At 44.6% G+C, this 24240-nt stretch overlaps 1 protein-coding gene across 1 annotated transcript in view; it reads right to left on the bottom strand.

The window, feature by feature from the left end:
* Positions 1 to 24240, bottom strand: part of RCSD1 (RCSD domain containing 1) — a 34305-nt gene extending 10065 nt beyond the window's left edge. Inside the window, exons 1-2 of the mRNA XM_065676464.1 lie at positions 24076 to 24240; positions 57 to 164 (exon numbers count right to left, since the gene is read on the bottom strand). Of these exons, the coding sequence (XP_065532536.1) occupies positions 57 to 164; positions 24076 to 24081 (114 nt within the window). The 5' untranslated portion in view covers positions 24082 to 24240. The remainder of the gene's footprint in view (positions 1 to 56; positions 165 to 24075) is intronic.

The raw sequence follows: 24240 nt of genomic DNA, 5'->3' as shown, positions 1-24240 counted from the left end.
AGGAAAATGCCTCATTTCCCACTCAATTACCTGCTGGTGGCTGCAGAGCACTTTACCTCTTTTCCAGTAATACTGGCTGCTTGCTCTTTGAATTTCCCTGCTAGCTGAGCCACTGAGGGTGACGATGACTTGTCCACCTCTGAGTTGGTCTCTGCTGGCCTGTTCTGACAGATTGGGAACAACAAATTATGAGTAAAGGCTGGGAAAAGCAAATGGGCTAGAGAGAAGCCTGCACGTGTTATAAAGTTCAAGAGTCAGCAGGGAATTAAAGCAGAGTTTCTTACATATGGCATCAATCACCCAGTCTGAGAGCAAGAGGTTTGGGAAGATAGGATATAGGATCATTTTCAAATATCCCAGAAAACTAGCAATTCCTGCAGAATCTTTCAGCCCTAGCTGAAGAGCCTAGGCTCAGTAGTTTTCACTGGAAGCAAACTATTTTCAAGCCAAGTGTCTGTTCCCCATCTTTTCCTTGCAGTGAGCAGATGGAGCAGGTCAGTAAAGGATGTTCTCATACACCTTCTCAGATCTCCCTTGCCTTTCAATATTTATTGCCCTCATCACTGTCACTCTTCCTTTACCAGTGGCTCTCCTGTGAGAAGCCATTCCACGTCCTCACAGCATGCCAGCATCTGCTTGGGGATGTTCCTGTGCTGTTCTGCTTTTTTGGCAATGAAACACTCAGGCGGGTGTGCACGGGGGGAGGAAATACCATGGCTGAGAGAAGCTTCCCCTCCCCTGGGTCAACAACAGGCTGAGAAGAATGGAGACTGGATGGTGCAACTCTTCCCACAGCCCTGCTGTCATCCCACATTTCCCTTGTTTTGTTTGCTATGTGTGTATCAAGCAGTATGAGAAGAAAGGCCTGAAATCAAAGTTGATGGAAGGAAACATTTGTTCTTCATCTCTAGTATCTGACACCAGGGAAAATCAAACTAAGCAACAATAGTTTTGTTAGAGGCAGAGACCTCAAAGCAACAAACCGTCAGCAAGGAAGCTCATACCTCCACTTCCTTTACCACCACCATGAATGCATGACCAGCACTTCCTACACCTCCACCTCAACACTCTTCTGCTTCTCAGTCAGAAAGTTCCCCCAAAGTCCACTGCTAAAGGAATACATTTGTTTCTCCAAAAACTGCAGCAGAGCCCTTCCTTCCCCCTTCATACTGCTCTGCCTGGGAGGGACCTGCTGTCTCATTAGCAGAACCACTCCTTTATCATAGCTGGAGGTGAAATACCAATCAGGCCCATGTATGGACCATAGCCTTTGGGTCACCGCACTATAGAGGCTGAAGAAATAGTTGTGGAAACTTGAAAAAAATCCAAAGAAGGAATTTCTTTAGACTCCTAGTTTCTAGATTAAAGCAAATCAAGGTGGTTACAGTAAGGATCTTGGAGCATTCTCCAGTCTGAAAAACCTGGTAGAGAGCAGCATGGCCAAGGCCTGTTTGCACTGTGGAAAAGGGCCTTTCCCTCTCACAGAGAGGTGAATAAATGGTCCTTATAAATGCTGTCTTCTTTCTCCTAGGCATGCAAGCCCCAGTAGGTGTCTGTCATTCCCCATTTCCAGGATCCTGACTACATCTCCCCCAATAAACTTCTACACCTCAGACCAGCTTTCTTGCATCCAGCCGCAAAAGCCACATCAACTGTCTCCTCTGAGGGAACTTCTAACACCTTCCCCCTCATCTTTTCAGCCTTCATTAGAGTAACTACAGGCAAGGGAAGTGTCAGATAAGGGGAGTGAAAGAAGCAGTGAGGTAAGCAGGGCAGCAGGGCAAACTGCTGCACATGAAAAGTGATGGCTAGATAAATGGGGAGGGAGAGTAGTTCCCAACTGTAAGCTGTTTTTTCGTGAAGGGAGGGCAAGCTGGAAAGAGGAGGAAACAAAGAATGACCCTGGGTAAGGGAGGATGGACTGGGAGGCTTGGCTCAGCATACCAGCTTCTAGGATACCTGGGCATGGCACAACCTGAACAGAGGACTCAGTTGAGGCTGAGGAGCTGCAGGTGCTCAGTGTCTGGTGGATGAACTAGCTCCCTCATAGTCTCTTTTTCTCCAGCCCTTTCATAGTCCTTCGCCTTTACCCAGAAAAGACATAGCACTTCCTCTTGGCCTATCTGACCTCTCGTTTCGGGGTGGTTGTGTTTTTGCTTTGAGCTACAGTCTGAGAACACAGCTCCCTTTCTTTGGATCTGATCAAAGCTGTGAGGCTGGAATGATTCTATGCATTTCTTGTTTTCCTCGTAGCAGGCACTGACTGTACATGGCTCTCACCGGTGCGAAGCTTGCTGGCCGGGTGCAGGAAGCAGTGAACATGCCATTCTAAGATTAGCACAAGTAGCCCACGGGCTGTGTATTCCTCAAGCTGCCAGCTGCAGGCTCTCCGATTACACCATGTGTTTTGCAACAGGAAAAGTCCTTTCTCGGATCCTTTCTGGAAATTATACTTCTATCAAGAATCCAGTTTTTCTAAGGCTTCGGTTGTTTGGGTTTTTTGTCCCAGCTGGTGTGCCAGGTTCTATGCCTTTTAGTCAATGGAAAGTGCCATACTGGGACACTTGGATGCAAAAAGTTTCCTTCCTTGCACTTCAAGGAGAACACCATGCCCCTGGCTTCCTGGAGCTGGATGGCAGTCTGCCTCGCACTGGGAGGGAGGTGGGAAGCCTCACTTTCTCACTCTTACCCCAGAGCATGTAGCAGCACCCCTCAGCCTCATCCATGCCTAAGACATGCGTCTGCTCCTTTCATCCCAATGCTTAGTGCTGGGTCTCTCATGCCCCACAATAGTAATGTAACCTCTCCCATTCCTGGTCATTTTTTCCATCTTGGTGACATAACCCACCACTTCTCTGAGGGATGATGATAAGGAGCTCTGCTATTTTTTTGCCAAAAGAAGGTGAGATTAGTCAGATGTGAATTCTGTGCTCTTTGCAGCTAACTGATGATTCTTTCCCTTTTCCTAAGAGAAGTGTGCATGGGCTAAACCCAGTGAGCTAAGGTGAAAGAATTATTCCATCAGTAATTTGGTGACCGCTACTCTGAGGTCTCCTACTGTTCCATAAAAATAAGTGTCTAAGCACTACGTATTCTGAAAAATGTCAGTCAGAGACTTAAAACACTAAATGAATTGTACCATCAGTGTAAGCATGGCACTATCTGCAAAAGAGTAAGTGCAACTAGCAAGTTCTCTGTACAGGGTATCACTTTCCTCTTCCAAATAAGTTTATAAAATTGAGTACATTTGAAAATTATTTTCAACCACGTGTTTCTTCATCTGCTCTTAAAACTGAACCTGGCCCCTTTGACAGCACTGGAGAGGAAAGTCCTGCCTTTATTTGTGGGTTAGGTACAATCATGGCAATTCAAGGTTTTGCACCAAAGCCTCACCTTCCTTATGCTTCAGAATCCTTGCCTCTTTTGTGAAAGCAAAACTGACACCAATTCCTGATTCTGCAGATTCAGAAGCCTAGAGGGGGACATTATTTTTAGCACAGATCCCTGCTTCTCCCACAGGCTCCCTAGTGGAAACACCACTAGGTCCCCATAGAAATGTCCCACATCATCTCTGCTGTATCTTTTCAAGGCAGCTGGGAGTGGCGATGCTCAGTACTCAAGGTAGTGAGTGGAGATGCCTGGATGCTGTGGCACAGTCAGCTCTGGTAGCACAGTCCCACCTTGGTGATTTAATGTGCCAGAAAATGGAAGGGTACAAAGGCTGCCTGATGTGGGAGGGATCCCTCAGTACAATGTCCTTACCTGGCTCAGTGACATTTGCCAATTCTCCTCTAGAGCCCATGGGCCCACTGTGGGCACCAGGTGAGAGAAAGCATATATTAGAGGCCCACAGAAAAAAGGTCAAGAGACTGAAGAGTTTCTCTGTGCATACCCGTTGGGTATTCACAAACAGCTTTTCTTAAAGATCATTATTTGAGCTACAGGTGGGGAGTGTCACTACTGTGAGTTTTTTATGAAATCAGAATTGCAGAGAATTTCCACTCCTGTAGAAAACTGCAAAGCCAGAGGTGGCTTTGGTGGTGAATTGAAATGACTTGCTGATACTGGTGCAAAATTGGCCCCAACAGTCTTCAGCTAGCAGTTTTGGTCATGAACTAACCCCAGCTTTGTCACTATCCATAATACGCTACTGGAAATACTAGCCTGAAAGGGTACCAGTAGGATTCAGAAGCAGACAGTGAAGGATTTGTGCACCTGGTTTGACTGATGAAAAGAGCAAAGGTTTATTAGCTGCCAAACAGTGGAGTGTTTTGGCTTAAGCAGTACTTAAATGCCAGCTGAATAACAGCAGTGATTTGTACTGCCCTACTCTCCTTCCCTCCCCTATGAGTCCTCTGACTTGTCTGCTTTCACAGAAAATATTCTAAGATTTTGGCCAAATGGAGCACCTTTAATCTGAGATGCAAGTCCTCCACAGCACCTTGCAAGGCTGGAGTATTCAGCAGCTATGAAATCAGTGACGGTTACACAATTTTGGTACTGGTCCTGTGCACTTCACACACTAATTCTCATGAAACTGCATCTAGATGTGCACTGAGGCCACTCCCTCAGCTTCACATCTCTCCCTTGCTTCTAAAGAGCTTCACAGTAATGATTCCCTGAAGTCATTCTCACACCAGTCCATTGTGCCAGCTGCTTTCCCATACCCTGTGCTCACACAAGCTCTGCAAAGCTCCGCTGTGACTCCCACAGGGGTTTTTCATTGCTGCACATACAATCTACCCCAGCAAAAGCAAATATGGCAAAAATAATGACAAATACAGTGCGTCAGAGTCAGACAAAATAAGGCATCAGAAGTTCAGGGCTAGTGTCAGGATTACAGAAACAGAATCCAGAAACAGTGACCCTCAGCACCAAGCTCTCAACACCACACTATGAGAAGGCAGTTGCCAGTATGCTAAATGAGAAGAAGAGAGGGTCAATGATTTTGGGGTGCAGCTTCATAAGGTCCTGGTTTTGCCAGAAAGACAGCTTATGTTTCCAACTACTTTTTCCCTTGACCTTTTGTTTCCCCCTTCCCCCCTCCCTTGCACCAGTGTGAATGTGTGGGGCTTGTGCAGTACACCGGATCACTGAAATGATCTGGGCTAAAAATACGTCCGTTAAGTCTTTACAAGGTTATTTTTAACTCAGATAATTTCGGCAATTGAGTTCACACAACGGCCTGACAAGCACTTACACTGCCATAGCAGGAGAGAATGTAAGTTTGGTGGCAGCAGCCTGCAGTTCAGGGGAAGGACTTCCCTTTAACCACCTCAGACAGAGCCTGAGGAAACTGCATCCTGATATATCCTTCTGTCCAGAGGGCTGAGAACAGCAGAAAAATCATATATTTGCACACCTGCTGATAAAGGCTGTTTTGGCTTGTGGCACTGGTATTTCACCCTGCAATCTGTTGCCTCCTGCCTGAGACACAGCTGAGCACCTTGCCACACTGGCAGCTGAGTGAATCGGAATAAGTTTCTGTTACACATCCACAAAAGACCCAAAAATACTGTGTCAGAGATCTCCAGAAGCCCCACTTTGAAGAGCTGCAGCCACATGTGTGGCTGGGGAGCAGGTTTTCACCACTGCATGGCAAAGGCAAAGCTCTCTGCCTGGAGGACCTCCTCAGCTAAGGAAAGGACGAGGGGTGCATCTCCAGGGAGGAAACTAGAATCATACTAGAGTCAAACTACAGTCACAGAATCATAGAATGGTTTGGGTTGGAATAGACCTTAAAGCTCATCTAGTTCCAGACCTTTTCCGTGGGCAGAGACACCTTCCACTAGACCAGAGCCCTATCCAGCCTGGCCTTGAACACTTCCCCCCTCTTCCCTGCCTTGCTTAGCCCTATGAAAGCAAAGGACATACTGTCTGCACAAAGCCTTCCGAGACACAACACCTACCTTTCTCATTTTTCAGTAAGGCAGATGCAGGATTTGAGGAGTCAGACAGTCATAAGCCTTATCTGCACAGGAAAGCTTATACCATACGCACTGGGGTAACTCTCAGCTCACGTAGGCAGAAATAAAGCCTTAATCTGACAGAGGTGCCTGTTTTTCAGCAATCATTGTGGCTGAAAAGAGCCAGTCTCAAACTTCTCAAGTACCTGTTTCTGACACAGAAAGCAGCATTTTTGGAATGAAGTATTAAGCTCTAGCAGGGAATGTGCCTCCTTTCAGGCCCCCCCAGGGGCAGGAGTGGGGTGAATGTCTCCTTCCCCTGCCATGAGGGGGGAAGACTTTTTTTCTGCTGAAGCCTTTTTTTCTCCTGAAAAGTCTTCCCTGCAGAGATGGAGTTTGATGAACTGGAAATGTCTGTCTTGCAGAACAAGCACAAGAGAAGTGAAGACAGTACTAGCTCCTCCCATACTGCCCCATGGATTTGAGGTAACCATTCGCATAAGCAAGTGCTAATCCTTTCTCCCTGCCCCATGTGTTTTATTTAACCATTAAGGCCAGCTGGAGGCAAAAGGCCACTGAATATTCATGAGATGTGTGATACATGGTATAGTTCTGGTCTGTCTGGAAAGGACATGAATTTATGCTCTGAAGAATACATCATGAATGCATCTCATTACCAGCCAAGCACACTTGCATGTCAGACCAGCCTTACATTTTTTAAGGCCTCAATAATGTTCAATAATGCTAAAGATAATATGAATGTGTCTGCATGTATTGAAGTAATAAAATCTTTCAGTTAGGAGTACCTTTAGTACCTGTTCTAAAGGCAATTGTCCAAAGAGGCCAATCCACCAAACTATGTTTTTCTACCCCTAGGTTCATTTATTGTTCAAGGAAGATAATCTAAAGAAATCTGGAGTGGATCCCTAGGTGTGGGCCTTAGCCTTAAAGCAGAACAGAAAAGTTTAGGTCCACCTGGGCAAATCTGCCACTTTTTTTCTCATTGTTCAATGGTAGGAAATAGGTAACTGAATTTTCATTTTCAACCTCTCCTTACAGACACTAGTTATTTTGGCTCTCACGTTTCATAAAAGAAGATAAGATTAGATGGGCAGCTCATAAGCAACTCTTCTTTAAATGAACTGAAAAAAAGCTCAAGAATAGTTTTTAATAGGATTGGACCCAAGTTACTAGTAGAAAATTCTCTCTAATACGTAGTTTTTAGTTTCACTCAAAGCCATCTCTCTGCATCTACCATTTAGATGAATCTCAGTTTGCACCTTCCAGACAACATAACCTGAGCCAATTAGTTTATCTGTGTCCATGTGAGTACATCAATAGCATCAGGATCATGCTGAAAAGGGAACATTGTTTGGCCTGGGAAAGGAGAAGCAAGTTATCAGTGTAGGTTTAAAATAAATTCCCTCAAAGGAGCAAACTGAAAGGCAAAGAGGGTGGGAAAATAGCTGAATCCCAGCATGAGAATCTGGGCAGCAAAACCCAGGAGAGGCTGCTACCACAGTCTGAGCCTGCGCATTCTCCTTGTCGCCCACCCATCAATGCAGGTTGAGCACAGACTGCCCAGGAAGCATGTGGGCTCACAAAAAAAATCTGGACTTGGCCCATTCGTTTAATTCCCTAGATGGGAATCTCACAATGCTTGTTCCAAATGGAGCTCAGCAGCACGCTGGTCCCCTGGCTCAAGAAGCAACACATCCCAAGATGTCAGCCCTGAGTAAACAAACCTTTTCTTGTCACACTGACTCCTTTATGTTCCAGCAAAGTACCCTTCTTCTCATATCTCTCTCTTTACCCTTCTTACCTTCACAAATCATTCTCACTGGAGGACTTCTAACTCTCTGTTTCAGGAAGGATTTATGTGGTTTATTTTTTCACTTGGTATCTTATCTGGCAATGAAGCTGCTCCTTGTCTGGTTGTGGTAAATTTTAATTATTGGCAGAAGTCCCAGCTAGAAGTGGCAGCAGCTGTGGTTCTGTGATACCTTATAGCCAGTCCTGTCCATCATTGTGTCAGCGTAGCCGACCGCACCCTGGGATGCAAAGCCAAGACTCCTACCTGCATTTCCTACCACTTGTGATAGAGCAAGAGTGACAATTACTGGGCTGTGCTCCACCAGAGCAAAAGCTACTGTGTGAGACACTTGCAGACCTTCCTCTGGTGGGGCTAGCTCTGCAAACTTTGTGTATCACAGTTACTTGCCAGGAGAGGACAAGACCAGGATAACTTGCAGATCTTTCAGGTGTATTGTAAATGCTAGAAAAGAAACAATATTTTTCTACTTCTTTCTGTCTCCTCCATTTCTCATCCCAGATGAGGATTTTGTGATCTTTAGGAATGGCAGTGTGCAGAGTTCTCATCCTTTTCCTCCAAGATGTCATCAGATGGCTGGGTGAAGAGTAATAATCAGCCTCAAACTGCCATGGGTCCCCCCGTGCCAGAACATAGGAGTGAAACACAACAGAAAGATGAGCAAAGAAAGTAAGATTTCCATTTCAAAGATTCGAAGAGAATTCTGGGTCTGAAATCAGGACATAGAATCTGTCTGTGAAAGAGTATAAGGGTATATTGAGGTGCATAATGATGATCCTAACACACTGCAAAATACTTGCTTGCCTTTTGCCAGGACTGGCATTGTAAAGGTCGTGCAAACAGGTTTCTAGTTTGACTTGCAACAAAAGGAATTAGTGTTAAGCCTCTGTCTGTCTCACGTGAGAGCATGCACAACTGTGCAGAACCATTGCCTTTCCAAGACAAAGCTTTTTCTATGTTAAGGTCAGGCCTCAGCCAGCACAGAGTGGCTGATATCACATGCAACAGATTCAGTCTTCAATCTTGCAGCTCCAGGGAAAGCAACCTGTAGCCTGTGGGAATATATTGTGAATATATTTCAGATTTCTAACCACTCTGTGGAAACAATGGGACCTCAGATTAGGTCTGGGACCAGTCTGAGCTCCTGGGTCCCAGAGATGAGCTCAAGATTCCTCTAACTCATGCGTACATCTCATCTGTACATGTCTCTAGTTGGTTTCCTTCAGACAAGGAAAGTTATGAAGACAGGCAGGAGGAGGTAAGGACTTCCAATGACACATGCTACCTTCAAGGCAGTCAGTACTGTTAGAATCCAGACATCTCTAGCAGCTTTCTTCAGTTCTAGTCTTAGTGAAAACGAGCTCTCACAGCAGCCCTAAAAAAGATTTGACTAGAAGTATCAAAATGCATGTCGCAGGAACAGATGTCAGGTCTCCTCTTAGACTGTTCCTTTTTCTAACATTTTTTCAGGAGAGTGAGCTTTTTGCCTGAGTGTAAATCACTGCTGGCATGTCTCTTGAAGTCTTGGAATAAGTTAGCCACAAGAACAACTCTGAGAAGTGCAACATCCCTCCACAGAGTTGGATCAACATTGACCCCTACACAGATGAACAAACATAAGATGAGTGTGTGTCTAAACTCAACTGCAAGGCTATTGCATAGCTATGAGGGGGATGAAGAGAAAGGAGCTCTAACACAGGACAAAATAGTATGAGGAATAAGGACTTGAAAGGAAGCTTGAATGTTTTTTTGTTTTTAGGTGAAAGGACAGGAAAATTCTACTTTACATGAAGTATGTAAAAATATGAAACATTTCTCTGTATTTGGAAAGAGTTTGCTTTAGGGAAACATTTTTCTCCTGGCTTTCAGTGGTCTGGTCTTGATTTTCTCCTTCTGAGAGTTCCCTCGTGAACCACTGCCATCTTGGCACTCAGGGTCAAGCGCTGCACAAAGGGAAATGTGAGGGTATTTCAGCTCAGCAGCAATGAGCAGCCTTCATCCAGAAGTCAGCAAATACAGTGCAGTAATTTCAAAACTACAGACTCAGATCTGCCAAATTTAAAGGCTCATAAAAGAAAGATTTGGGAATTGGTGGAGGTGGGAGATACCATGTAGCCAGAAACTAGTAAAGGGACAAATGCTTTTCAAAGGAAGGGGTACTATGTTCAACTTGTCCCCTATACTGTAAAAAAAAAATGGTTCATGTACTCCCTGCCTTGCTTGCTGAAAGTAGAGGGGAAACTCTGGCTGGTTTTCCTTCTTTCAGTGGTTCAAGCTACCCATGTTTATATGTAAAAGGGCCTGGAGAGTTAGCACAGTGGTTGGAGCAAGGCTTTTCTCAAAGAAAAGTTGCTGCCTGTTTGGATCAGAAGCTTGCTCAGGGTCCCTCTCTGGTACTTCCCTTCAAGTAACCTCAGGACTGCCTAGAGCTCCTGAACATAAAGGCAAATGGTTATCATAAGTAAAAGGCCACCCTAATGGTGCTGGGCAACAGGGACCACTGGATGGTGGCTGGAGTTAGGTGGTGTGGTTCAAGAGCATTGCAAGTGTCTCCACTGCCCCCAGTGATGCTGTGGCTGCTTCACTCAGTGCCAGGCAGCAGAGAGCAGCAGACATGCAAGTGAGGAGCTGTGTCCTTCACAACAGAATTATAGGAAACATCTGCAGAATACACTACCTACTTTCTGTTTCAGAGAATGACTACAATGAAATTGAATGAGGTAATTGTTATTTTAACCTCCCTTCAGAGATGTCTGTACCTTTGCTATTGACACATTTCTGCTAATAAAACAGGTGAGATGCTAGTGTTACATAGTATTGTTTTTCATGAAAGACAGTCAGTACCAATGCCACCTTTCTTCACATCTTCCAAAAGGCATCTCTTCTCAGCAAAGTAGCTTCATGAAGTCTTGGTTTAACCTGATGAGGTGGGGCGGTTGCTTGTGGGCCCAAAGTGGAGGAAGCAGTCTCCTGTTTGCCTCTGTGGAATTTGTTAGTAAGATGTCCTAACTCCAACAGTCCAGGCTGGAAAGGCCCTTATATAGGAAGGGTATGCCAGCCACCTCACACTAGCCTTTGGCTGGTGTTGAAAACTTTGAAGGCTGGATTTATGGCAAGTTTTTCTTTTCTTTGTGCCATGGTTTGTAGCTCTCAAGAGAGCCTGACCTGTACTTGCTAAGCACTGTTTGATGAGGTTAGCAAGCTCAGCAAATATCACTGTGAAAAGTACAAGTTAGATCCTGAATCTTCCTTCTAGTAATGATAATAGTTGGCGATTGCCTAGTTCCTGTACATTCCCAGCACCTCACAGACCAATTCATTACAGCAGCATTACCTCAAACCTTCATAGTTAGGAGACTCTGCTGAGAGGGCAGTGTATGGGCTTTCATGCATGTGTAGCCACTGCTGCATACACCACAGAATCGGCCCAGGGGTAAGTCAGGGTTTTATCTGTCAGGAGAGCACTCAGATCACCAGGCAGGTGCCTGAGTTCCCCTCGGCCCCAAGGAACCTTGAAACCCTTGCTGCATGTTGGCATGGCTTTAACAGGGTGTGCCCTAAACACCAGATTAAAAATTACCTCTTTCAGACAGATCAAAGGATTTGAAGCCCACACCCCCTGCAAATAGAATGGGGCCTAGACCATCCGCTTCCTGAGCAAGTGGCTTATCATGTCTGTCAAAGTCTGCCAAGAATGGTTTGATCGAATAGAGTCATTACTAAAACAGGCAGGGAGCTGCAGCACCTGGCTCTGCTACGCAGTGTGCCTCCGCAGGGGCAGCACATATGTAATCTCAGCCCTACCCTATGGAGACGTGAGCAGCTCTTGGCTCTGCTGTGCACTGTGCAGGAAGGCATCCGGCTGTTCAGCCATGACCTGCTGCTCAGGGAAGGAGGTGGCAGACCATTTCAAATGTAAATCAATTATTTTATGTGTATGTATAGTGTTTCAGGAGTCCTCGACTGAGGTGACTGCAGAAACCTCTAGCAACAAACACACAGGTGCCATAGTTTCTTTTGCTGTAAGATGCCTGATCCTATTTGATTGTGTTCATTGTGCTTAGAGTATTCTCCTAGGGAGAAGAGTGGAGAGATGAGGTTGTGGTGCAAGGGGAATGTAACAGGGAAACACCTGGTTTCTAATACCAGCTTGGTCTGGGCAGCAGTCCACCCATGGACAGATCAGCTGGGACTATCCCAGTCTTGTGCAGGAGCAGGATGGCACTGGTTGAATTTTAGTGACAAGAGGGCAGATGCCTAGTGAAGTGATCAGCAGAGTCAAGCAACGGTTGCAAGGATTGTTTCCAGGCTGAAGATGTGACTGCAGTGTGTTTAATTTCTGCATTAGTCCTGTAATTGATCAGTAACTTGCCCTCAGCTACTCAAAATTTAGGACAGAATTTTAGTCCAGGGTTTCACAAGCTTCACGTTGACACTTGGTCTTCCATGGCACACTGGTTCTCCACAACAGAAGTGTCTGAGGATAGCTACATTGCGATGCTGAGTAGCCCAAGAAAACCTGTAGTAAGGGATATGGGCCCCACACTCACAACTTCTTATGGTGGCATCAAACTGGACACATTCTTTTGGTGCTGTGCTCACACCAAAGGGATTCATCAGCCCAGTCACAGCTCTGCATGAACATGCACAAACAACAGATATCTGCATCACACCTCTGTGAGAAGTAGTAGCTATCTGTGGTACAGGGTACTTCAGGCACTTAACTGAGATGACCTGTTGCCACAAAACTCATCCTAAGCAAGCCCTAACAAAGTCCAGCACCCACAAAGGACTGATTCCCTCTCAGCGAACTATGTTTTTAATGGAATTCCAGTTTGGTGTCTGAAGATTTTTAAAACTTCGATATTATCCAATATGATTATAAGGGTGTCTTAAAGACACTTTGCTAGTGAGACAGCAGATTCCACATTTCAGTCACATGCTTTCCCTGTTTGTTTAGCTTACCCTTCCTGCTTGCAGTTACAGGGTTCTATCCTAACAATTGCCTGTGTCTCAGTAACCTGCGTAGGCTAAGCAGAGTCAGCCTGTAGTTTCCCTAGACTAAGTCAACAATATGAGAGGAAGGAGAAGTTCAAAGATGTTGAAAGCAGTAAGAATAGAACAACTGAAATGAGATTTAGTGTCAGAAGACAGAATATTCAAGAGGGAAGGCCCAAAAGGTACTCAAAAGACGAGGTGACTCCTGTTGCAGTGAGAAGATGCAAGGCTGGGATAAGAGGTAAAAAGGTGAAATAAAAGGCTGCTAATACCAGTGAGACCTGAGGCTACAGGGAGAGGAAGATGTCTGACATACAGTAAAAAAGAGATAATGATAATCAACATTACTAGATTTTTAAGAAACATTTGCTTGCAAACAGTGAAGGTGAAAGACTAGAAGGGCTAGGTGGAGAGGCAAAAATCGAAGCCAGTTTCCTACACACAAGGCAGAGAGGCTGAGAGAGCAGGGAAAAGAGATAAGGCTCATTAAGGAGCCCAATCTATTCAAGGATAAATAGCCTTGGCCTTTCCTGTAAAAGGGCCATGCTTGTATAATTGCCTCATTACCAGCCCAACACAGCTGCTTGCTCACAGGCCAAGCGGCCAACATGGAAATAATTGCAGGCAACAGGAAAAAGATTGTGGATAAAATTGATATCTGGCCTGATGTGATCATACCCAGCCACACAAGTGGAGAAACAATGAAAGCACAGTGGCTGTGCCCACACAAGCAGTGTGGCAGCTGTGGCACCTGTCTCTGGAGCAGCTCCTTGCAAGAGGGGTTTTCCTGCCACCTGAAACAGTGCAACTTCAAAACCTCATTCGTGCTGGGTTTTAAGCCCAGACATAACACATGTGGTTCTCCCTTCTGAGACTCTGGCGTGCACTAGTGTCTCCATTCAGGACTTTGCTGTGATGAGGGCAAGACATGGCTTTTTAGAGAAGGCTAAGATCACAGAATCACAGAATGCTAGGGCTTCAAGAAAAAAAAAAGAAAACTACAGAAAGAGTCAAAAGCTGAGTTTCCTGTGTGGCTACTGTAGGTGGCAAAGTATTTCAAACCATCCAACCACCCAGTGGTACCCCGTACACTGCAAAGTGGAGCTGAGCCATCAATAACGTTAAGCACTGAGATACAAAGATGTGACTAGTTTAAAAAATGCTCTGCAATTACTAAATTTGACTACACTTGAGGACTATATTAATGTATCTCCTCCCTTTATGAAGTCCTGGGAATTCAGTGTCATCCTATTTTCTTAGAGTTAACATGTCCATTTTAAAAACTACTGGCTGTATTTATCTGGAACAGTTAAAAAAACCAAAACAAAAAAACAACCCAAACAACTTTTTTCTTTTCTGCTTATTATAATGAGCATTTGGCCTTAAAAGAACAATGCTGATCTTGCAGAGCTCTTTCCTTGCTCCAGGTGAACACCAGTGACACATCTGCAGTCTTTTTCCATCAAGTTTACAATACCTCTAAGTGGTTTTGGGGGAAATACTTTGTGCCTCTAAAACATGAGTGCTGCTGGCGAGCCAGAATTCTGCAGCAGATTTCCTGAGTATTCATATTATTCAAGATTATGAACATTTAGCTTGGTATGCTGAAAACAAGGTCCCTTACTCTGAAATGCTCTGTTAAATACAGCCCTTGGCTCTTCTCTCAAAGATAACAATGAAGGAGGCCAGTGGGCATTAACTTGGTAGCAGGATTTCAGTGTCATCTGACAGCTAATGCACCACTTTACTAAACAACTAAAGACCCCCACTCTCTTTCAAGCAGCACCACTCTTCATTTCTCCAAAATTAAATTAGATTAACACCTACACAGCTTTTAACTTAGCTCAGGAAGACCTCTGGCTTTTCTGGTGTGTCAGTCAGGACCTATAGTCCTTCTCTCCAACAGATGAGAGCCCTCTAGCAACAATGCTGTATGAAAACTTGGTTGATACAACCAGATATGAGCTACCGCAGATATCTAAATTACAGATAATTGATGTGAAAAGCATGTGGGGAAAAGAAAGGGGTTATTTCTCAGATATTATCCATTGAATAGGTAAGTTAATGAGGTTGTGTTGTTTTAGGAATCCACAGACACACCAGATGTGGAACAGCTCCTTTGGAGCCAAGGCCTGATGTGTACCTTGGTAGAGTGGTGCTGATGTCCTAATCTACAGCTGACTGCAGCTGTTACCAGGACAGCGGTCTGGCTGGACTGGAGTGTCTTTCTTCCCAAGCATCTTACACAGCTTATACATCCAGTATCTGAGATTTGTCCTTGAGATACTCACACTACTAGCAAATGCCTCCATGGGTGGAGGGGTGAGATAATAGTTCTGGAGAACACTGGGACCACCATAAGACATAGCTGCTTTCCTACTGCACTGTTTGCACCAGCTGCTTTTTCAGAGCTCTGTTCCTGGCCAGAGTTTTCCCCAGGATCCTTCTCAGGTTCCTGATGTTTCCCTCTCAGACATCTGTTTCTCTTAATGGTCTATCAGCCATCTTGGTCTTAATGGTCTTAAACAGCCCATCAAGTTTCCCCAGATTAATCAGTGCCTCTCTGTATGTACTTCCAGACCTTGTTCTGAGGAGCTCTTGCTGCTCTAGAAGGATGAGAGGTGAGCTAATGAAGGAACAACTGACTAAACGTCCCAGGCTGCCCACACAGAGAGGGGAAATAGTGCAGTTTATGGGGCAAGTGCACCTGATCTCATGTGAGCACAGTCTCCAACAAATGCACTGGGGAGAGATATGGCCAGGAAGGCTGGGCACATGTGTGGATTCTTTCAATGGGGAATAAAATGCATGAACCATGGTTATCATCTGATACAGACCTTTGAGATAAGCAGTTTCCTGTTGATTAAAATGCGTCCTGCAGAACATCATTATTTTAAACCATCTGAATCATAGTGTTGCTTTAAGTGACTTGCAAAGCCCTTTAGCTGTAGACAAAATGCGAGGCTGCACCCTGCTCTCAAATGCACACATGGAGCCACTTGGGTAGCTGCTCTGAAGGAAATGGGTTGAGTGAATGAAATAGCCCCTTAGCAGGCAAAGTCGCAGCCTGATGAATCAACTTTCAGCTCCTATTCAGTATAGCTTGCTCCTTGCTTCCCTCATGTGGGGTGACGGAAGGAGTCCTGTTTTTAGCTGAGGTTGGGAATAAGATGAACAGGAGAAGGCTGTTGAGCAGGAGAAGGCTCAAACACAAGATGCTTCAGGCGGGATGAAGAAGGGACCACTCTTGGACTGACAAAGTGGTTAAAGAGGATGAACTTTAAGCAGGTGCATATGTAGTATGTGTTCATTATCTAATCTGAAGCTATTCAGAAGGTCAAATTAGAAACTGAAGTCACGGATCTGTCAAAGAAGGGACACAGAGAATGTGAGAAGCAGGGACAATTCAAAACACTTCTGATAAATACTGGAAGTAGATTGTGATACCTCTCCATTTAAGCTCAACATTAGAGACAGTCTAGTAGCACCACAGTGATTCAACTTCTCTTAATTTATCATGTTGGGAATAGAAAATCAGAAGGGTAAATCAGCCTTCACAGAGATCCTAACTGCTGCAACTTCCAGGACTCGTCAGGACTGTGCTATCTTTGTAACAAATTGCTATTAAATTAGGTCCACGCAGGATACCAGCAGGTTGGAGAAGGAGGTTCATACTTATCTGAGCCAGGAATTTAGTTTAAAAAGATACACAGATTTGGAGTGGAGGAAAGTGATAGTAAACACTCAGCTAGCAGCCAGCTTGAGGTGTGAATGCTAAGCTGTATCCACAGAGATCTTTTCAGCTGGGCCTTGGAAGGCTCAGCGGACCCGCAGCACTAAGGATCCTGGTCTGCAAAGCTGCTTTCTCAGCAGCTGCCCTCCCTTTGGCTCCATCTGAAGGCTCCAGTTTTCTTTTTTCTGTGATCTGAGAAAGATAATTATCTCTGTTTCTGAGCCAACCTGTTTGTGAAATTCTCCCAAAAACCCTGTAGAAGAGAAGCCCAATGTTTGTAAGAGCTTTGGAATACCCTGCCTATTTTAATGCTCTATTTCTTTTCCTGATGGCTGACTGAAACTTGTTTACAAGTTCTTTCTGTGGCAAGAAGGGGGACTAAGTTCCTCCAACTGCAGGCAGTTTCTCCAGATCAAAGCTGGGCCACCAAAACCAGGTGTCCAGGAAGCACAGGCTCAGTGTCTGCACCTCACTTGCTCAGTGAGCAAATCAGCCCTAGGAAGTTCTGTTCAGAATGTCACTGAATTCATAGGCCTTAAAATAAAAGGTGTTGAGAAGAAGAATTACAAACAAATGATACAGCAATTTTTGAGTTGCAGAGCAAGGCAGAAGAAATAAAGTATGAAGGTTTCATTACTTAGCAGCTTTTCTTTGTCACGGGCTACAAAACGGCTTCCAGCTTTCACCATGGAGAATATACAGACTAAACCAGTGCCCACTACAAAGGGGCACTGAAGAGCTGCTGTAGATGATGCAGGCTTCAGTTTGCTGGATCAGAGTGTGAAGTTGCTGCAGGGGATGGACCCTGTGAGACTGGACCTTGAGCATCATATTCCTGAGCAAGGCCTGGCATGGAGACCGTAGCTGGTGGGTCACCCACACTAGGTGCCTGCGGTCAGAACTGGCGTAGTATGAGACACCAGTGCCAAGGGCAGGAAATTGGGATGAGAGGGCAGAGTCAAAGAACATGAGTCCTGTGCTTACTGCAAAGGAGAAGAAGTGCATTCAGCAATCCATCCCTTTTATTCCACTCTGTCCTCTTTACAGACACCCGCTGCCTAGAGAACCAGTGCTCATGCCTGTATTTGTACACATGGACAGCCCTTCTGTCTCTTAACTGGGAATGAATACCTTGAAGCTGGGAATGAACACACTGGATTTTCATGGAGGGACAGCATTGACAACTCTGTGCACTTTGTAAAGACTAAGCAGGAAGCCAAATTATACTGTGCACGTTTCACAAGTTAAATACATGCTTGCTGCAGGGCCCAAGGGGTGAAATTCCTCAGAAACCTGGCACACAAGCTCACGTGTGTGTATATGAAAACAGGACCGGTTTCATCTGGACTTCCATGAGAGGAACATGGCACTCAACAGAAAGCTATTTCAAGATGATTGACTTGAATAACCCATGATTGCTGTTGCAGTACAAAGTTTTAAAGGATAAAAAAGCCCATTCTTAAAACTGGAAGAACACACACACACAAACAATTGGTTTTGTGTTTCACACAGGCAATGAAAGAATAGTTCCCAGACTCTTGCAGATGTGATGCCAATATATTTTGATCTAAGCTTCCCAGAGGCAAAAATCTGAAGGGCTTGAACAACATATGATAGCAGAAAGGAATCATAAATGCTTTTGGGACCTGATGCTGAATAGCCACTAGCTTCTGCTAGCAGCCCCACACATGGAAGAACTGCAGAAAAAGTATGGTCTTGCCCCTCTGGTGGCCCTATCAATACTAATGCTTGAATGCAATAGATTATTCCTGACATTATCTTTTTCATACTCTGTCCAGCCTACTTCTGAACGTCTCACGGGAAAGAGATTTCCATTATACGTGGTTTCCACTATACTATTCCAGTCCCTTCCAGACCTCACTGCCAGAAATCCTTCCTGCTATGCAGTGAGATATGCATCTTCCCTTTAATTTGATCCCATTATTCCCAGGCATGCTGCTTTTGCAATGCACTAATTCTGTTTCCTCTGCGTTAAAAGTTTTAGACTACTGTCCTCTGTCTCACTCCAAAGCCACACTGACTTGTTAACTCCATTCTTCTGAGTCAGCTTTCCCTCTCGTTTGCATTTTTGTGTCTCCATCCTTTAGGTACCCAGGCTCCCAAACTGCACATGTTGATGCTGTGGTCTATGTAAGTAATAAATTTCTTGCCTTTAGAAGCAGCACATAGCTTGGTTCAGTGATGGAGCATGAGAGAAATGTATGGTATTTTGTGAAGTACCACTCCATGCCATAGCTACCAGCTTGTACAAAAGCACAACCTGAGCTGTGGTCCAATCATGCTGAGAATATGGATTTGAGAAGTCTGAGATGAACAGTGGCTTTGTTGAATCTGGTAGTGGTAAATCAATATCCTCTGCTGATTGGCTGCTAGTCATCCACACTGACCAACACTGTGTGCATCTTGTTACAAAGGGTAAACAGGTTTATTTGCACTAGGACACTTGTATGCAAAAACCAGTTTAACGCCCTGCTGTGTGGGTTTAGGGCTCTTTAAAAAAAAAAAAAACCTTGATGCTGAAGAACAAACGAAATAGAGCATGCATCTATACCAGCTGCCAATCTGGCAAGTGAGGTCTGGGTCTTTGCCTGGAGAAGACTTCCAGGAACACCTTTAGCAAGTGATGTGCTCATATCTGACTAGAATTTGATCTGATGTCTTTTTTTATTTCTAACAAGTGAAAGCTTCATTTGGCACTAATGGGGCAGATGAGCTTCATCCTTGTCAGTGCATTAGCAGGATCCATATATACCAATGATAAGATACCATAAAGATATGTCTCAGCCTTGATGTTAATGTTAAAGTGTTTCTGGCATAAGACTCACAGCTGGATACATTGTGGCTTGGATGAAGCGCGACTTAAATCTGTGCCTATGTGAGACTCTGTAAGAGTAAAGTGCCCTATGCCTCTGATAGTAACTCAGTGTGACACAACTGTGCAGTGTGCAATAACAGATTCTCCTTACACAGTACATCTCCTTTCTCTAGACCAGTGTGTAATAATAACTTCTCCTTACACAACAGATCTCTTGTCTCTAGACCAAATTCATCATTATGTATGCCATGTTGCAAACTGCTAAAGGTGTGTAATTGTGTAAATCACCAAGACAAGTTGTGTCTCTGCAAGTTGTGTCTCTAGCACCTACAGGCAGCAAGACTTCACCAGTAAAACAGACAGGTCCTCTAAACAGGTTCTCTTGCTGCTGGGTACAAATCCAAATTCAGGCTGTAGATTTGGTGTTTTAGGAGAGTGAGGGAGAGGAGAAGTTCAGAAGATTCATCCCTCTCCAGTGACACAGGAGAAGCTTTAATTCTTCAAACCACATATTCTTGGTCTGTACTAGGTACAAGAAAGGGTCACAGCACAGCCCATGGGGCTTGGTTTTGTTTCTTTCTGTCCTTCAAGACGGAGGCCTCATCCAGTCACTGAGATGTGAAGTCTCACAAACCTGATCCTTTTCAGGGTTTTCTGCTGGAGACATGCTATTACTGTCAGTTAGGTCCCAAACCTGCCCAGACCTGAGGAGTAAAATGGGGTCATATGGTACCTCTCCTAGTATATTTACATACTTGTCCCCTTATCTACACAGACACTCTGCACAAATGTGTCATTTTGATAAGTTTGGGAGGAAACCATGAAAACAAGTGTTTTATGGTTAACAAGGTTAAAATGTTTTGTTAAGCAGAAAGAAAAAACAGTGGAAAAGGAATGTTTTAACTTTCAGAAGGAAAGCCAAGCAGCAGAGCTCCCTGAGAAAGTGAAATTGTTTTCTGGCAGGGCTAACCATGGTGTAATGCCTGTACTTAATATTGGCTCCGGAGCTGCAAGGGTGGGCAGAGACCTCACTCAGCTGAGCTCACCTCTGTGGTTTACTGTCCTGCTGCTCTGAGGACCATTACAGTTACGGATTTCAGCTTCCTGGTCTGCACAGTACCAAGTACTTGTTCCTCTATCCTCTCCACTTCAATCCTCTTGTGTGACAGGTCACGTATCCTTAGTGCAGTTTTCCAAGGGACAGGGTAAGTGCCTATTCTGAAAGAAAGATGCCCTGGAGTTTGGGTGAGGGCACCCATGGCTTCTGGAAGGATGCAGCAATGCAAATCCTAGACCTGGAAATGTGCTCAGTTGTGATGTCTGGCTGACCACAGTACAACAGGGGAAATGGCTTCTGACTTCACCTGTTGAGGGAAGAGATGTGCAGAAACCCCAGGAGATTTCTGCAGCCTCCTACTGAGACAGGGAACAGAGGACTCTGCTGTTCAGTGGAGGAGTGGGGCAGGACCCAGGACCTCTTTGTGGTATCCTCACCTGACACAAGAGGGGCTTCTACTGAAAAGAGCAGTGGCCCCATCACTCCCCAGATGTCCCACATGAGAAGACTGTGGTGTAGGGAGAGGACAGGTCCTGGAGACATGTCCAGTAGATTGTCCAGAGGAGAAGTGGTGAAGTGAGCAGAGAACTGCTGTCAGCCCTAGAAAAGCTTTCCTTCTCCTGAGCTGATGCAGCAACTGGCAAAATGAAGATCTAGCAGGACCTAGTTGCAGAAAAGAGACATGGAATGGAGATGTCACAGAAAGAAATAGAATCTATTGGTAGACACAGAGAATATGGAAGCCTTCCCAAAGTAAACCTGGTTGTTGCACCTTTGCATCTTAGGCAACCCATCACACCATAGGGAGCCACCAAAGACCAGTCTTGGATTGCTTCCCTTTGCCGTGTGAGTAAAGTTCAAATGCCTCCATGCTTCCAAGCTCTTACAGAGAGGCTGGGAAGAGGAATGGCATGACCACTGTTGGATATGGGCTTCAGAAAGCCACAGGCAATTTCAGTGGATGCCTTAACTCACAACATCTGCAGCAAGGTTTGATACAGCTATGGGAACTAGACAGATTGGACCAAATCTGAAGACGTAAACAAACCGACACATTCATTTCTGATCCATTTGGTACTACAAGCGCAAAGAATGTTTGTTGGCTGCCTTTTTACAAATAGCTTAGCTTTCATCAGTGCCAGCTTTACACACTTTTTATACAAACTCCTCTGTCCTCAACAGACAGAACTTAATGATTTCAAGTTCCTTTCATCAGTCATAACACTGGAAAGAAAACCGATTCTCAAATCTATCTTGCATCAAGACGCTGGGTCTTCACAAAAAAAAAAAACAAAAACACCAACAAAACAACCCATGAAGATCAGCAGACTCACAAAATTACATGAACTGCAAGAATGGGGTTTTGTTGCAATTTACTTTCTCTTTGGGATCTTAAATGGTTACGGTTACTGCTTTCAATGTTTCAATGCTTTCAATGCTTTCAATTTCATGCTCCTGAAAGCAGGATGTCTAAGACTGTAGGTACTGGCCCTAACAAACAGCAACACCACGCTACCCCCTCTGAGAAAGTGATCCCAACTATCTTGCTTCTGTGGGGTTTTCAAAAATAGGGTCTTCCTGCCAGAGACATGATGGAAATCAGCTGGCTAGGTCAGCCTGCTGACCTTTTTTCATAATGCTAATCCTAATGTGTCCCACTAGAGCAAAGAGCTTGCCAGTTATGCCTGCAGGGAAGCACAGAGCAGCTCTGCCTGCCACTGATGAAGCAAACAGGGAAATGACAGAATTCTCATTCCTGCTGCACTGGACGATTGCATCTGTTTTAAAGCAAAAGAGTATAGTGAGTCTTCGGGTCCTGCTCACACTGCCTGTGAAAAGCTGTTAGGAAGAAATGGAGAACTGGCAGGTGGAAACTCTTGTATCTATTTTGGTCTAATATCTTCTTACTTTTGGGACATTAACCACCTTTTTTTGAGGCTTGAGGCAGGAAGGGAAGACCAAGTACACTACTTTAAAAATGTCTTGGGAGTTGAGATGGTTTAAAAATAAGAACGGATGCAACAATCTACAGAGGATCAGAAAACAAGGTAACATGGGGAAAGGGTACGAAATAGAGGAAAGGGGACAGGATCAAGAAGAGGACACTCAGGTTAAAGACTTCAGAGAAGTCTTCTGTATGTGTCACATGTGTCTCCCAAAAGGAAATTTCTACTCTGAAACACCTCTGAAGAAGACAACAGAAAACACTTGAGGAGTGTATAGAGAGGAAAGGGGATATGGGAGAATGTACTCAACACAATAAATATCAGTCTTTGCCCCATATATTGCTTACTGTGCACAGCAGTTATAACAAATTAAGAGCTCAACTCCCCTTCCCCTCTGAGACATCACTGGCTTCTATATAGCCAAAAAGAAAAAAAACAAGCATTGACACTTACTGATCTACTCTCCATCAAACCTAATAGTCCTTACAAAGCTATACATTTGTCATGCCCATGTAGTCTGTGCTCAGTTGATTTGATCACTGCTTGGTCCTTCTCCATACCAAAATCTGTTTAGATAGTTGAAGACATTTCTTCTAACAAACATGTCTGATCTTTAATGCTTGCCTGTGGGGCAGGACAGAACAGATAATAGGGACTGTGATGTTAGCACCGGAACGTTATCAGAACTGGCCTATGCGCTGGAAAGCTTCCAAGAAAAATCATAGTCGTGCCTCAAGCACACTGTTCCCCGGCTTTGTGGCATGTTCCCTGCTGCTGGGGCTGCACTGACACAGAAAAATGCTTCCCTGGGAAGACAATCTAGCGTGCTTAGTAAGACGTGTGTTTAACTGAAATACCAAAAGTCTTTGTCATTTGAGGTTTTCACAATGTCATAATCACCATTCTATCTCCTGTGCCCTGCCTAAAAATACTTTTTTTTTTTTCCCTTTGCCACTTCAAAAACTGCTTGAAAAGCTCATGAATCCAGTCTGACACGAGCAAAGCAAGCACCATCTTTCCTATCTTGTGTGAATGGGAAAAGAGGTAAGCAGAGGTGAACTGCCTTCAGGGTGCTACACAGGAGAAGGCTTGGACTGAAATGCCAGGGAAGACTGCTTCCTGTCCGCAAGCTGTGTGCCCACAAAGAGACAGAGATCTGGTTCTCCTCGAGCACGGGACACACAGTATGGAGAAAAAAGCACAGGAAACTCTCTGGGGGTGTACTACTCATTTACCTCTCCAAAGCAGTGGTTCTCAGGTTTCTCATGATTCTACTGAACTGCTCTATTGATAATGAAAGTGATAACACCCCATCCACGTGGAACTCCACTCAGGATCCAAATAACAGCTTCTGCTGCACCGTGGGCTGGGTAGGAATCAGCCCTAAAGAGCCTGCTCATCCTGTATGGTTTGCTCACTTCTCATATGATCCCATTTCTACTGGATTTTTAAAACCTTCTTTCAAAAGGATACCCTTTAAACTGTAACTCTCCCACCTCAAAGACTAAAAAATGAATAGCAGTCCTTCTTCATTCCCCTTTCACAGATGTAATTTCTGCCCACACCATCCTCCTACTTTCCAAACCTGAACTAAAACCCGCTAAATACTCTGAGGTGCACTGCAAGGGCCGGGGGACAAAGACATTTATCTAAACCTCAGCAAAAAGATATTCTGAGCTGCCTTTAGTGAGAAATTGCTTTGCAAGGTGGAGCTAATACAGATCGAGGAGCCAGTCACAAGCTAGTGGAAATAAAAGGTTTTTTTTACCTCCATGTCCTGCAAGAGAGAGGTGTCCTCGGGGAAATCTTTCTTCCCCACCCCTTTCCCTCTTATCTGTGGGAAAACTTCAGCCAAGCCAGAAAAATTGTGCCACGGTGGAGGGTACGTAATATCCAAGCTGCTGCTCAGCTTGAGAACTGACAGAGCTCAGCA

This window comes from Lathamus discolor, chromosome 4 (assembly GCF_037157495.1).
Source record: "Lathamus discolor isolate bLatDis1 chromosome 4, bLatDis1.hap1, whole genome shotgun sequence".
In the NCBI taxonomy this organism is placed as follows: Eukaryota; Metazoa; Chordata; class Aves; order Psittaciformes; family Psittacidae; genus Lathamus; species Lathamus discolor.
The sequence above is the reverse complement of the archived record's forward strand: the minus strand, read 5'-3'. Positions and strand labels throughout refer to the sequence as shown.